The 15524-nt window shown below is 50.5% G+C and overlaps 1 protein-coding gene across 1 annotated transcript in view; it reads right to left on the minus strand.

Moving 5' to 3' along the window:
• The window catches only part of LOC116376522 (neuronal acetylcholine receptor subunit alpha-7), a 39987-nt gene that overhangs the window by 13974 nt on the left and 10489 nt on the right, over positions 1-15524 (minus strand). Inside the window, exons 2-9 of the mRNA XM_031837476.1 lie at positions 15322-15461; positions 15123-15167; positions 14784-14893; positions 8718-8797; positions 6770-6937; positions 6450-6644; positions 3027-3113; positions 2845-2954 (exon numbers count right to left, since the gene is read on the minus strand). Of these exons, the coding sequence (XP_031693336.1) occupies positions 2845-2954; positions 3027-3113; positions 6450-6644; positions 6770-6937; positions 8718-8797; positions 14784-14893; positions 15123-15167; positions 15322-15461 (935 nt within the window). The remainder of the gene's footprint in view (positions 1-2844; positions 2955-3026; positions 3114-6449; positions 6645-6769; positions 6938-8717; positions 8798-14783; positions 14894-15122; positions 15168-15321; positions 15462-15524) is intronic.

Here is a 15524-nt window from a genome sequence, read left to right on the forward strand (position 1 = left end):
ACAGGGAGTACAGGAGAGGGCTCAGAACGCACCCTTGTGGGGCCCCAGTGTTGAGGATCAGCGGGGTGGAGATGTTGTTGCCTACCCTCACCACCTGGGGGCGGCCCGTCAGGAAGTCCAGTACCCAGTTGCACAGGGCGGGGTCGAGACCCAGGGTCTCGAGCTTGATGACGAGCTTGGAGGGCACTATGGTGTTAAATGCCGAGCTGTAGTCGATGAACAGCATTCTCACATAGGTATTCCTCTTGTCCAGATGGGTTAGGGCAGTGTGCAGTGTGGTTGAGATTGCATCGTCTGTGGACCTATTTGGGCGGTAAGCAAATTGGAGTGGGTCTAGGGTGTCAGGTAGGGTGGAGGTGATATGGTCCTTGACTAGTCTCTCAAAGCACTTCATGATGACGGAAGTGAGTGCTACGGGGCGGTAGTCATTTAGCTCAGTTACCTTAGCTTTCTTGGGAACAGGAACAATGGTGGCCCTCTTGAAGCATGTGGGAACAACAGACTGGGATAGGGATTGATTGAATATGTCCGTAAACACACCAGCCAGCTGGTCTGCGCATGCTCTGAGGGCGCGGCTGGGGATGCCGTCTGGGCCTGCAGCCTTGCGAGGGTTGACACGTTTAAATGTTTTCCTCATGTCGGCTGCAGTGAAGGAGAGTCTGCATATTTTAGTTGCGGGCAGTGTCAGTGGCACTGTATTGTCCTCAAAGCGGGCAAAAAAGTTATTTAGTCTGCCTGGGAGCAAGACATCCTTGTCCGTGACAGTGTTGGTTTTCTTTTTGTAATCCGTGATTGACTGTAGACCCTGCCACATACCTCTTATGTCTGAGCCGTTGAATTGAGATTCTACTTTGTCTCTATACAACTGTCAATGTTGTCGTCTGACGCAATACGGAACATATCCCAGTCCACGTGATGGAAGCAGTCTTGGAGTGTGGAATCAGATTGGTCGGACCAGCGTTGAACAGAACTCAGCGCGGGAGCTTCTTGTTTTAGTTTCTGTCTGTAAGCAGGGATCAACAAAATGGAGTCGTGGTCAGCTTTTCCGAAAGGAGGGGGGGCAGGGCCTTATATGCGTCGCAGAAGTTGGAATAGCAATGATCCAAGATTTTTCCCGCCCTGGTTGCGCAATCGATATGCTGATAAAATTTAGGGAGTCTTGTTTTCAGATTAGCCTTGTTAAAATCCCCAGCTACAATGAATGCAGCCTCCGGATATATGGATTCCAGTTTGCAAAGAGTCAAATAAAGTTTGTTCAGAGCCATCAATGTGTCTGCTTGGGGGGGAATATATACGGCTGTGATTATAATCGAAGAGAATTCCCTTGGTAGATAATGCGGTCTACATTTGATTGTGAGAAATTCTAAATCAGGTGAACAGAAGGACTTGAGTTCCTGTATGTTGTTTTGACCATACCACGTCCCGTTAACCATAAAGCATACTCCCCCACCCCTCTTCTTACCAGAAAGATGTTTGTTTCTGTCGGCGCGATGCGTGGAGAAACCAGCTGGCTGCACAGTCTCCTATAGCGTCTCTCCAGTGAGCCATGTTTCCGTGAAGCAAAGAACGTTACAGTCTCTGATGTCCCTCTGGAATGCTACCCTTGCTCGGATTTCATCAACGTTGTTGTCAAGAGACTGGACATTGGCGAGGAGAATGCTAGGGAGTGGTGCACGATGTGCCCGTCTCCGGAATCTTACCAGAAGACCGCTTCGTTTTCCCCTTTTTCGAAGTCGTTTTTTGGGGTCGCCGGCTGGGATCCATTCCGTTGTCCTGGGTGAAAGGCAGAACACAGGATCCGCTTCGCGAAAGTCATATTCTTGGTCGTACTGATGGTGAGTTGATGCTGCTCTTATGTTCAGTAGTTCTTCTCGGCTGTATGTGATGAAGCCTAAGATGACCTGGGGTACTAATGTAAGAAATAACACGTAAAAAAAACAAAAAACTGCATAGTTTCCTAGGAACGCGAAGCGAGGCGGCCATCTCTGTCAGCGCCGGAAATCGAGACCCCCCTCATAAGGGTCCAGTGAGTGGTTGGGCTGCCCGGGGACACGGCGATTCAGACAGTTAGCAGGCTAACAAGCTATCCTTGATGAAAACCTGCTCCAGAGCGCTCAGGACCTCAGACTGGGGCAAAGGTTCGCCTTGCAACAGGACAATGACCCTAAGCACACAGCCAAGGCAACACAGAAGTGGCTTCAGGACAAGTCTCTGAATATCCTTGAGTGGCCCAGCCAGAGCCCGGACTTGAACCCGATCGAACATCTCTGGAGACACCTGAAAATAGTTGTGCAGCGAAACTCCACATCCAACCTGACAGAGCTTGAGAGGATCTGCAGAGAAGAATGAGAGAAACTCCCCAAATACAGGTGTGCAAGCTTGTAGCGTCACACCCAAGAAGACCCAAGGCTATAATTGCTGATAAAGGTGCTTCAACAAAGTACTGAGTAAAGGGTCTGAAAACTTATGTAAATGTGATATTTCATTTTTTTTAAATATATATATATATATATACACACATTTGCAAACATTACTAAAAACTGTTTTTGCTTTGTCATTATGGGGTATTGTGTGCAGATTGATGGGAAAAAAACGATTTAATCAATTTTAGAATAAGGCTGTAACGTAACAAAATGTGGAAAACGTAAAGGGGTCTGAATACTTTCTGATTGCAGTGTAAAGTAAGTAGATAAGAGGAACCAGGTAATGTACTGCAGCAGAACAAACTGCACCTGATAGAAAAGGACAGGACACACAAGGTGCAGACATTCACACATATGAGAGGAACACACACAGACAGTCACAGATACACTTCAGAATCAGTAGACAGACAGAGAGCCTCACCCATTGAGGCATGTCTCCACTGTTGGGGTCGTGGTGATGGTACTGAAGTACAACTACAGTCGCCACCACTGACATCCCTACGGTAACCATGGTACTCACAAAATACTGACCTAGGATGGAGACACAGTATTATAGTACACTTATACAGAGACACACACCCACACACACACACAGTTACTGACCTATCAGTGGTATGCAGTCTGAGGTAGCTGGCATAATCTCAGCCACAAGCAACATGAAGAAAGTCTGAGAGAGAAGAATTGTAATGCCTGGAGAGAGAGATGGGGAAAAGGATATTATTACACTGGGAAATACAACAATACTTGTGGGTAGTACAATTCTCCATCTCTCTGCCAACTCACCCCACCCATCCATCTCTCCCTCCATCTCTGTCCTTCCCCTCCACACTCTCCTTCTCTCTCCCCATCTCTTTCCCTCTGCTGTGCTCCCCACCCCTCTTCTTCTCCCTCTATCACTGTCCCTCACCTCCCCACCCCTCTTCTCTCCCTCTATCACTGTCCCTCACCTCCCTGCCCCCTTCTCTCTCTCTATCACTGTCCGTCAGATCCCCGCCCCTTCTTTCCCTCTATTACTGTCCCTCATCTACCCACACCTGTTCTCTCCCTCTTTCTGTCCCTCCCCTACCCACACCCGTTCTCTCCCTCTCTCTGTCCCTCACCTCCCCGCCCCTTCTTTCCCTCTATCACTGTCCCTCACCTCCCCGCCCCCCTTCTCTCCCTCTATCACTGTCCCTCAGATCCCCGCCCCTTTTCTCCCTCTATCACTGTCCCTCACCTTCCCACCCCTTCTCTCCCTCCATCACTGTCCCTCACCTCCCCAACCCTTTTCTCCCTCTATCACTGTCCCTCACCTCCCTGCCCCCCTTCTCTCCCTCTATCACTGTCCCTCACCTCCCCGCCCCTTCTCTCCCTCTATCACTGTCCCTCACCTCCCCGCCCTCCTCTCCCTCTCTCTGTCCCTCCCCTACCCACACCCGTTCTCTCCCTCCATCTCTGTCCCTCCCTTACCCACACCGTTCTCTCCCTCCATCTCTGTCCCTCCCCTCCCCACACCCGTTCTCTCCCTCCATCTCTGTCCCTCCCCTACCCACACCTGTTCTCTCCCTCTCTCTGTCCCTTCCCTACCCACACCCGTTCTCTCCCTCCATCTCTGTCCCTCCCCTCTCTTACCCACACCGTTCTCTCCCTCCATCTCTGTCCCTCCCCTACCCACACCCGTTCTCTTCCTCCATCTCTGTCCCTCACCTACCCAGACTGTTCTCTCCCTCCATCTCTGTCCCTCCCCTACCCAGACTGTTCTCTCCCTCCATCTCTGTCCCTCCCCTCCCCACACCCGTTCTCTCCCTCCATCTCTGTCCCTCCCCTACCCACACCCGTTCTCTCCCTCCATCTCTGTCCCTCCCCTACCCAGACCCGTTCTCTCCCTCCATCTCTGTCCCTCCCCTACCCAGACCCGTTCTCTCCCTCCATCTCTGTCCCTCCCCTACCCACACCCGTTCTCTCCCTCCATCTCTGTCCCTCCCCTACCCACACCGTTCTCTCCCTCTCTCTGTCCCTCCCCTACCCACACCGTTCTCTCCCTCATCTCTGTCCCTTCCCTACCCAGACCCGTTCTCTCCCTCCATCTCTGTCCCTCCCCTACCCACACCCGTTCTCTCCCTCCATCTCTGTCCCTTCCCTACCCACACCCCTTCTCTCCCTCCATCTCTGTCCCTCCCCTACCCACACCCGTTCTCTCCCTCTCTCTGTCCCTCCCCTACCCACACCGTTCTCTCCCTCATCTCTGGCCCTTCCCTACCCAGACCCGTTCTCTCTCTCCATCTCTGTCCCTCCCCTACCCACACCCGTTCTCTCCCTCCATCTCTGTCCCTCCCCTACCCACACCGTTCTCTCCCTCCATCTCTGTCCCTCCCCTACCCACACCGTTCTCTCCCTCATCTCTGTCCCTTCCCTACCCAGACCCGTTCTCTCCCTCCATCTCTGTCCCTTCCCTACCCAGACCCGTTCTCTCCCTCATCTCTGTCCCTTCCCTACCCACACCCGTTCTCTCCCTCCATCTCTGTCCCTCCCCTCCCCACACCCGTTCTCTCCCTCCATCTGTCCCTCCCCTCCCCACACCCTTTCTCTCCCTCTCTCTGTCCCTCTCCTACCCACACCCGTTCTCTCCCTCCATCTGTCCCTCCCCTCCCCACACCCTTTCTCTCCCTCTCTCTGTCCCTCTCCTACCCACACCCGTTCTCTCCCTCCATCTCTGTCCCTCCCCTCCCCACACCCATTCTCTCCCTCCATCTCTGTCCCTCCCCTACCCACACCGTTCTCTCCCTCCATCTCTGTCCCTCCCCTACCCACACCGTTCTCTCCCTCCATCTCTGTCCCTCCCCTACCCAGACCCGTTCTCTCCCTCCATCTCTGTCCCTCCCCTACCCAGACCCGTTCTCTCCCTCCATCTCTGTCCCTCCCCTACCCACACCCGTTCTCTCCCTCCATCTCTGTCCCTCCCCTACCCAGACCCGTTCTCTCCCTCCATCTCTGTCCCTCCCCTACCCACACCCGTTCTCTCCCTCCATCTCTGTCCCTCCCCTACCCACACCGTTCTCTCCCTCCATCTCTGTCCCTCCCCTACCCACACCGTTCTCTCCCTCCATCTCTGTCCCTCCCCTACCCACACCGTTCTCTCCCTCCATCTCTGTCCCTCCCCTACCCACACCGTTATCTCCCTCCATCTCTGTCCCTCTCCTACCCACACCCCTTCTCTCCCTCCATCTCTGTCCCTCCCCTACCCTCACCGTTCTCTCCCTCCATCTCTGTCCCTCCCCTACCCTCACCGTTCTCTCCCTCCATCTCTGTCCCTCCCCTACCCTCACCCGTTCTCTCCCTCCATCTCTGTCCCTCCCCTACCCTCACCCCTTCTCTCCCTCCATCTCTGTCCCTCCCCTACCCTCACCGTTCTCTCCCTCCATCTCTGTCCCTCCCCTACCCACACCCCTTCTCTCCCTCTATCTCTGTCCCTCCCCTACCCACACCGTTCTCTCCCTCCATCTCTCTCCCGCTTTCTGATTGTAAAACTCACTTGAGGTTTTCTTGGACCGCAGAGAAACAATAAAATAGAGGGCAGGTACGGAGAGAGAGAGAGAGAGAGAGACAGAGAGACAGAGAGACAGAGAGACAGAGAGACAGAGAGACAGAGACAGAGTCATACAGCAGGACCATTATCTCATCTCTAACACCTGATTTATTTTTCATCACTCTGAACTATCATTTCTTTCTCTTCTATCTTTCCCTTACACCTTGTCATCTTCCCTTACACCTCGTCATCTTCCCTTACACCTCGTCGTCTTCCCTTACACCTCGTCGTCTTCCCTTACACCTCGTCGTCTTCCCTTACACCTCGTCGTCTTCCCTCTTTTCATCATATTTTACACTTTCCAGCGCCTCAGACCTCCCCTTTTCACCTCCAACATCTCTCCTGTCTCCATCCCTTCTCCCTTTTATACTCCTCTTCTCCCTCCCCCTGTCCTACGCCTCTCCCTCTGCCTCTTCCTTCTCCCTCCTCCTCTCCCCCTCTCCTCCTCCCCCTCTCCTCACCCAGACCGATCTTCTCCCCCGATTGGGCTGGCAGTAGAAACACCAACAGTGTCAAGGAGGAGATGAGAACACAGGGGACGAGGAGGTTGAGAGCATAGAACAGAGTTCTCCGTCGTAGGGTCACAACAAAGGTCACATCAGAGTAGGGCTCTGTACAGCACTCATAAAATATCTCATGACGATCACCTGGTACACCTACAAGAGGGGGGAGGGGAGGAAAGAGGGAGTGAGAGATTAGAAAATAAGAGGAGAGAGAGCTACAAGAGGGAGGGTAAAGGAGGAGGGACAACCTGGGTCAAGGGCAGACAGAGCTCTCTCACCCAGCAGTTCCCACTCTCCATTGGACATGTATCCTGACAAGTCAGCCTCCTGCATCTGGAGGTCCAGCAGCCAGCCGTCAAACGTCCACGAGCCAAACTTCAGCTCACAGTGCTGGACGTCAAAGGGAAACCAACGCACGTCCACTTCACACGCACTGCTGAAAATACCTGGGACAGGAAGAGGGGGGAGGAGAGATGTGGGGGAGAGGGAGTGAGAGAAGGGAAAGGGGGAGAAAATAAAATAGAGATTGAGAGAGAAGTGCATTATCAGTAGGGGAGAGTGGGGTAAGTTGAGGGTTTGTTACATTCAACATCAAAGGAAACATAGCATTCTTTCTAATAAAGATATCTACATATATTTCGGGATGTTGTGTATCACTGGAAATAATCTGAATTAATGTAAATGCTACAGTTTTGAAAACACAGCTTGTCCAAAAAAAGGCTTAACTTACCCCAAGGCCATTGGCCCGACTTACCCCAAGGCCATTGGCCCGACTTACCCCAAGGCCATTGGCCCGACTTACCCCAAGGCCATTGGCCCGACTTACCCCAAGGCCATTGGCCCGACTTACCCCAAGGCCATTGGCCCAACTTACCCCAAGGCCATTGGCCGACTTACCCCAAGGCCATTGGCCCGACTTACCCCAAGGCCATTGGCCCGACTTACCCCAAGGCCATTGGCCCAACTTACCCCAAGGCCATTGGCCCGACTTACCCCAAGGCCATTGGCCCAACTTACCCCAAGGCCATTGGCCGACTTACCCCAAGGCCATTGGCCCAACTTACCCCAAGGCCATTGGCCCGACTTACCCCAAGGCCATTGGCCCAACTTACCCCAAGGCAAACATTTTGACTATATTTGCCCACACAGCTACCCCTTGGTAGCTTCAAGATCATGTACTTTCATGCTTGTTTTAGGACCTCATATTGAAGCTTATAGAGACCCCAACTGATCTATAGAACAATCTTTAAATGATCTACTTTGGTTTAGATATAAGCATCATGAAACATCTAACACAATATATTTGTTTGACTTGGTGAAAATACTTTTTTTTGACCTAACTTGCTTACCACTTTTTCCATGTTGTCATGACTCCCACCGAAGGTGGCTCTCGGCGGTTGTCGTCGCCGGTCTACTAGCCGCCACCGATCCCTTTTTCCTTTTAGTTTCTGTTTGTCTTATTGGTTGCACCTGTTCCCTGTTTCGGTTCTTGATTTCTGTCTATTTAAGCCTGTTAGGTCCGCCTAGGTTTGTGCAGGATTGTTACTCTGTTGGTTGTGGATGTGTTTTCGTGTTTGTTTTCTCCAGACTGTTTGGTCCTGTGTTTGGGCTGGTCTGTTTGGTCCTGTGTTTGGGCTGGTCTGTTTGGTCCTGTGTTTGGGCTGGTCTGTTTGGTCCTGTGTTTGGGCTGGTCTGTTTGGTCCTGTGTTTGGGCTGGACTGTTTGGGCTGGTCTGTTTGGTCCTGTGTTTGGGCTGGTCTGTTTGGTCCTGTGTTTGGGCTGGTCTGTTTGGTCCTGTGTTTGGGCTGGTCTGTTTGGTCCTGTGTTTGGGCTGGTCTGTTTGGTCCTGTGTTTGGGCTGGTCTGTTTTGTCCTGTGTTTGGGCTGGTCTGTTTCATGCGCCCTGTATTTTGGCGTGACCGTTTTGTGCCGGAGAATAAATTACGATTTACCAAACCCTCTGCTCTCTGCGCCTGACTCCAACCCAACACTCCTAGTAAACTCTGAAACATGTAGGTACTTCCTTCCCAGACTCCTTGCAATGACCTCTTCCTAAATATTTGATCAAATTATAAATGTTGTGTGTGATTTATTAGAAACCAGCGTGGCTCAACTTACTCCTTGTCTCAACTTACCCCACTCTCCCCTATATCTATGTTAAACTAAAATGAGAGAGGGGAAGGTCAGGGAAGAATAAAAAGAGAGAAAGGTTGATCTATAGACTTACCTGGAGGTAGGTACTCACAGAATCCACTGGAGTTGACCAGCACATAGCTCTTAAAGGTGGCATCAAATTTATCATGGGCACTGAGAAGGACAAAGAAAGAGAAAAGAAAGATCAGCAAGGTGTTTGTGTGTGTGTGCGTGCGTGCACTTTAACTTAACCAGTTGCTTAATCAGCGTTTTTCTCTGGGTTGAGTGAACTTCAAAATAGCATTGAAATTGATTCAAATTAAAATATCAAGGCAACCAGCTGCCATAGGATTTCTAGTTCTCAACACTAGATTCTAGTTTGCTCAAAACCATGCCCATCATTAACATATTTCCCAGCATGCTTTATTGCAGGATGATTTTCAGAATTGTTTGTTTTAATACCTGTGTTTTTGCATACATATTGTTTGGTTGATTAAGCTTATGCTACACAAAGACAAAAGGCATTTTTCTAAACTAATCCAATCTATTAGTCTGGATATCTTCACTCTGGCTAGATTCTAATAGGAATTACACAGTTTTGCAAGCCAGCAATTATGTGACTTGCAGGCTTGATGTGGCCTGTAAACCAGGAGTTTCAGATCACTGTGTTAGGGTATAACTAGTGATGAGTATTTTTCGGGAAGCCAGGTCTTTGGTGCCATTCACCTAAATGAGCCGTTCATTTGGCTCCCAAACGGCTCTTTATTTAGTAGTGCATAAAAAAATGTGTGAAACATAAAAAATATAATATTTCTCATTTAAAGCCTAAAATGTTCCCTACCATTATGCAGAGAGTGAAATGTGAGTTCAAATACATTTTAAATGATGGAATTAGATTGCTTGGCTCTCTCCTCACTACCTACTGTTCCTGAAGTGAGGAATGAATAGCTTCAGAGAATGGTTGTCTGGAGCTCATAAAGCAGTAGTAGCAGGGAGTCAAATGAACGCCTCATTCACAGATACAATATGGTTCCAGACGCTCACCAAAAAGATCTGTTCAAAAAGAGCTGTTCATTTGCGAACAACTCATCACTAATATGTAACTTATTATAATGTAGGTCATAAAGTATTCACAACCTTTCACATTGTCTAATGATAGGAGACAGGCGCAGGAATACGTAATAGGGGGTTTATTCTCTCCACACAAACAAAAGAGCTTCTAAATAATACACGGGACGAGACCCGTAAAACAAGTACACAATGACACGTAGCATGGAAGCTGAAACAACAGCACAGGTACTCACAGGACCAAGGGACATGGTAACAGTAACACGTAGCATGGAAGCTGAAACAACAGCACAGGTACTCACAGGACCAAGGGACATGGTAACAGTAACACGTATCATGGAAGCCGAAACAACAGCACAGGTACTCACAGGACCAAGGGACATGGTAACAGTAACACGTATCATGGAAGCTGAAACAACAGCACAGGTACTCACAGGACCAAGGGACATGGTAACAGTAACCGACAAGGACATTGGGAACAGAGGGCACATATATAACATACTAATCAGGAGGAATGGGAACCAGGTGTGCGTAATGAGACAAGACAGTCCGGGGTTGGCGGTAATGAATCCAGTTCAGTGATGTCTAGAAGGCTGGTGACGTAGACCTCCGGAGCTGGTGAACGGAATGAGCAACAGTACCGGGGGTTGATCCGTGACAGTACCCCCCCCCCCCGACAAACCGCAGGCTCAGCTTCCGGCAGGGCAGGCAGAGGGGCAGGTTCCGAGTGGAGAGCCAGACCCGGTCACCTGGAGAGAAGACAGGTGTCTCACTGTGGTGGCGGTTGGCCTGTTCCTTGTGCCGATGCACGGCCCACTGGAGATGAGTGTGAGCAGCGTTCCAGGTCTCCTCAGCGCGCCAAAACCACTTGTCCACCGCAGCAGCCTCGGTCTCGGATGCCAAGGCACCAGGGCCGGCTGATACCCCAACACGCAATGGAAAGGAATGAGGTTAGTGGAGGAGTGGCGGAGGGATTTCTGCGCTTACGCAGCCCAAGGTAGAAAACCTGCCCACTCCCCCAGCCGGTCCTGACAGTAACGCCTCATGAACCTGCTCACTTTGTGACTGACCCTCTCCAACTGCCATTTAGCTTGAGGATGGTACCCAGAGGTGAGGCTGACAGTGACCCCCAGGTTCCATGAACGCTTTCCATACATGTGAGATGAACTGAGGGCCACGATCTGACACAATGTCCTCCGGGATCCCATAGTGCTGGAAGACGTGCGTTAAAATGTAATTTTAATTATTATTATTTTTTGTAAAATTTTACCTTTTATTTAACCAGGCAAGTCAGTTAAGAACACATTCTTATTTTCAATGACGGCCTGGGAACAGTGGGTTAACTGCCTGTTCAGGGGCAGAACGACAGATTTTGTACCTTGTCAGCTCGGGGGTTTGAACTCGCAACCTTCCGGTTACTAGTCCAACGCTCTAACCACTAGGCTACCCTGCCGCCCCAAAATACCCTCCATGGTTTGAATGGCCGGTGGTAGCCCAGGCAGAGGAAGGAGGCGACAAGCTTTGGAAAACCACAACAACAAGAACGGTGGTGTTCCCCTGGGAGGGGGGAGAAGGTCAGTGACAAAGTCCACCTAGAGGTGAGACCAGAGTCATTGTGGAACCGGCAGGGGAAGGAGCTTTCCATAAGGGAGGTGTCTGGGTGTCTTTGACTGAGCACAGATGGAGCAGGAAGAGACGTAAACCCGGGCGTCCCTAGCCAAGTTGGGCCACCAGTACTTCTCCGTACGGCAGGCAAGTGATGGTATGGCTTATCCCAGGATGACCCGACACAGGCGCCATGTGCGCCCAGGCAAGGAGGCGGTCCCACACACCCATGGACATATAGGCGTGGTTCTGCAGGCACTGTGTAGGTGTGGGTTCCGTGCGCAGGGCCTGCCGTATGTTGGTGTCCATGTCCCACACCACTGGCGCGATGATACGGGATGGAGGGATGATGGGGTCTCCTCTCCCTGCCTCTCCTCTGCGTCATAGAGGCGAGACAGGGCATCCGCCTTCACGTTCTTTGAGCCTGGCCTATAAGAAAGTGAGAATTGGAACCTGGCAAAGAATAGAGCCCATCTGGTCTGTCTCGGGTTTAGCCTCTTCGCTGCCCTGATGTACTCCAGGTTGCGGTGGTCCATCCACACCAGGAAAGGGTGTTTGGACTCCTCCAGCCAGTGCCTCCACGCCTTCAGAGCCTCCTTGATCGCCAAGAGCTCTCGGTCCCCTACTTCCTCCGGGCAGGGCTCAGCTGCATGGAGTAGAAGGAGCAGGGCTGCAGGTTTGGAGGGGTTCCGGTGCGCTGGGACAGCACTGCCGCGACTCCTACTTTGGAGGCATCCACCTCGATGATGAAGGGACACGAGGGGTCGGGATGTGCCAGCACGGGAGCAGTGGTGAAAGGTGAAATGTGCCTTCAGTGTCTCGAACGCCCTCTCCGCCTCCGCCGTCCAACGAAGCCGCTGTGGACCTCCTCTCAGCAGGAGGCGCGACCACCATGCTGAAGCCCCGGAAATAGTTGGCGAACCCCAGGAATCGCTGGACTGCTTTCCCAGAATTGGGGATGGGCTATGACCTGACTGCGCTGACGCGTTGCTCCTCTATCTCCACTCCCTCCGTGGATATGAGATAGCCAAAAAAGGACATGGACCACTGGAAAAACAAACACTTCTCTTGTTTAACGTATAGATTATGCTCCAACAGTCTTCCCAGCACAGACCTGACTAATGAGACATGCTGGGCGTAGTCAGCAGAATAGACCAAAATGTTGTTTATATAAACCACTACGCCCAGCATGTCCCAAAACACTTTGTTAATAAAGACCTGGAAGACTGAAAGAGCATTAGACAGGCCAAAAGGCATTTCGAGATACTCGTAATGGCCTGTGGTCGTGGAAAAGGCCGTTTTCCATTCATCGCCTGCACGAATGCGCACCAGATTGTAGGCGCTCCTCATGTCCAGTTTCACTAAGTACTGCGCCCTGTGCGTTTGTTCGATGACGTTTGGGATGAGGGGTAAAGGATAGCTGAACTTAACGGTAATCAATACATGGGCACAGTCCCCCTTCTTTCTTTTTAACAAAAAAGAAGCTTGAGGAGGCTGGTGGTGATGAAGAGGGGCGGATAAGACCCTGCTGGAGGCTCTCCTGTGCATAGATCTTCATGGCCTCTGTCTCTGCATAGGAGAGGGGATCGACGTGTCCACTCGGGAGGGCTGCGTCAGGCAGCAGGTCAATGGCACAGTCCCAGGGACAATGAGTAGGCAGGCGTGAAGCCTGGGAAAACCCGGTGCAGATCCTGGTGTTCCTCCAGTAACTCCACTTGAGGGACGTGGTCCGGACATTCCACCGTAGTGGTGTTGACAGACACCACGAGACACCTCCCCTGACACCCCTGCGACCAACCCAGCAGTCTCTCCTCAGACCAGGAAATAACTGGGTTACGCCAACTCAACCAGGGGAGACCGAAAACAATCAAAAAGGTGATAGGTTCTAAATGAGTCCCATGGGTCAGCAGAGAAAAGGGAACAGTGATGTGATGTACGAGACCTGTCCCTATTGGACGATTATCCAGGGCTCGAACTGGAATGGGTGACTGTAGGGCAACCAAAGGAATGCGTAATGCAGTGGCAAAAGATTGCCGGGCAGCTCCGGAATCAATCGGGGCTAATGGGAGTGAGGGGCTAGGGTATTCAGGGAATCCAGAGTGAAGTCCTAGATCCTGGCGTAATCGGAGTAGACGTTCATCCCATTTTCGGCCGTCCACAGGATGTACAGGTCGCAATGCAGAAGGAATCCCTTGCATCTCGCTGGCGTGCCGTCAAAGCGCTCCGGGAGGGACAGGAGTATTCCGCGGACTGGCTCAGATGGGACAGAGGCATGTAGTGGTGTTGGGGCTTGTGTCGGAACCGGTGCTGGAGACTGGAGGGACTGTACATTGCCCTCCAAACGCAGAATGGTTGCCAACACGCTGTCCATGTTGCTGCTGAGTCTGGAGAGACAGACCTTTTGATTCTGGACTGCCTCTACGATGGTCGACAGCTCGGTTGTTCCTGCTGTCTCCATTTCAGGGGTTGGTTATTCTGTCATGTTGTCTAATGATTGGAGACAGGTGCAGGAATACGTAATAGGGGTGTTATTCTCTCCATCCAAACAAAAGAGCGAGGTGGAAACCTCTAAATAATACAAGACCTGTAAAATAAGTCCACAATGACACGTATCATGGAAGCTGAAACAACAGCACAGGTACTCACAGGACCAAGGGACATGGTAACAGTAACCGACAAGGACAATGGGGAACAGAGGGCACATATATAACATACTAATCAGGGGGAATGGGAACCAGGTGTGTGTAATGAGACAAGACAGTCCAGGGTTGGTGGTAATGAATCCAGTGACGCCTAGAAGGCCGGTGATGTAGACCTCCGGAGCTGGTGAATGGAATGAGCAGTAGAACCGGGGGGATCCGTGACACAACCCCTTGACTTTATCCACATTTTGTTGTGCTACAGCCTGAATTTAAAATGGATTACTTTGAGATTTTGTGTCACAGGACAACACGAAGTACCCCACAATGTGAACGTTTTTTAGAAATGTTTTTAAATTAATTAAAAAATAAAAAGTCAATAAGTATTCAACTTTTAAAATATATATATATTGCTTGCTCTGTGTGCAATATTAGTGTTTAACATGGTTCTTTACCTAATCTCTGTACCCCACACATACAATTATCTGTAAGGTCCCTCAGTCGAGAAGTGAATTTCAAACAGATTCAATCACAAAGACCAGGGAGATTTTCCAATGCCTCGCAAAGAAGGGCACCTATTGGTAGAGACGTAAAAAAAAATCTGACATTGAATACCCCTTGGAGCATGGTGTTATTAATTCCATTTTGGATGGTGTATCAATGCACCCAGTCACTACAAAGATACAGGTGTCCTTCCTAACTCAGTATATAGTACAACACACGTGTGTAAAGCTCTTGCTATCTATCCTATACAGTTGAGCAAACTATAAATCCTATTGCAGCTGGTTGCCTTGACATTTTAAGTTAAATAAACAAATACATTTTTAGAGAGAGAGAGAGACCCACACCTGTTGTACAGTAGTATATCAGGTATCCAGACCTGGTCAGTAGTGAAGCGAAGGGTTTTCACTCCAGGGTACTCTGACTGGTTCCACTGAAGGTAGTGGTCAAACCATTGCTATACAAATCCAGTCAATAAATGATTAAGGTTACAGGGGCTGGTTAGACAGGCAGACCAATTCTGATATCTTTCCACTAATTGGTATTTTGACCAATCACATCAGATCTTTTCAGAGCAAAATACCAATTAGTGAAAGAAATATCAGAATTGGGCTGCCTGTCTAAACGCAGCCAGGGAGCCACACACACACACACACACACACACACACATGCAGGGTCATCCTCACCATCTGAAGCCAGGCATTAGTGGTGAGAATCTGGTTTTTCTCATCCTGGAATAAGATGAAGACAGTTCAGTGTGTGTGTGTGTGTGTGTGTGTGTGTGTGTGTGTGTGTGTGTGTGTGTGTGTGTGTGTGTGTGTGTGTGTGTGTGTGTGTGTGTGTGTGTGTGTGTTTATGAAAGTGTAAGAGAACATGGTAGCGTACCACATTCATGACTTGTAAGAGAGTGTAGGAGAATCGGACAGTGAGTGGTAGAGAGTCGTTGGCAACAGGTCTCTCCATACGGTTATAGTCCCTCAGTAGCTCCCTCAATAGATTACGCTGGTGGGGACCCTGTTCAGATACTGAGAGGGGGGGAGGGGGATAAGGAGTAGAAAGGAGGGAAAGGGATGAGGATGAGGGAGGAG

This window comes from Oncorhynchus kisutch, linkage group LG2 (assembly GCF_002021735.2).
Source record: "Oncorhynchus kisutch isolate 150728-3 linkage group LG2, Okis_V2, whole genome shotgun sequence".
NCBI lineage: Eukaryota > Metazoa > Chordata > Actinopteri > Salmoniformes > Salmonidae > Oncorhynchus > Oncorhynchus kisutch.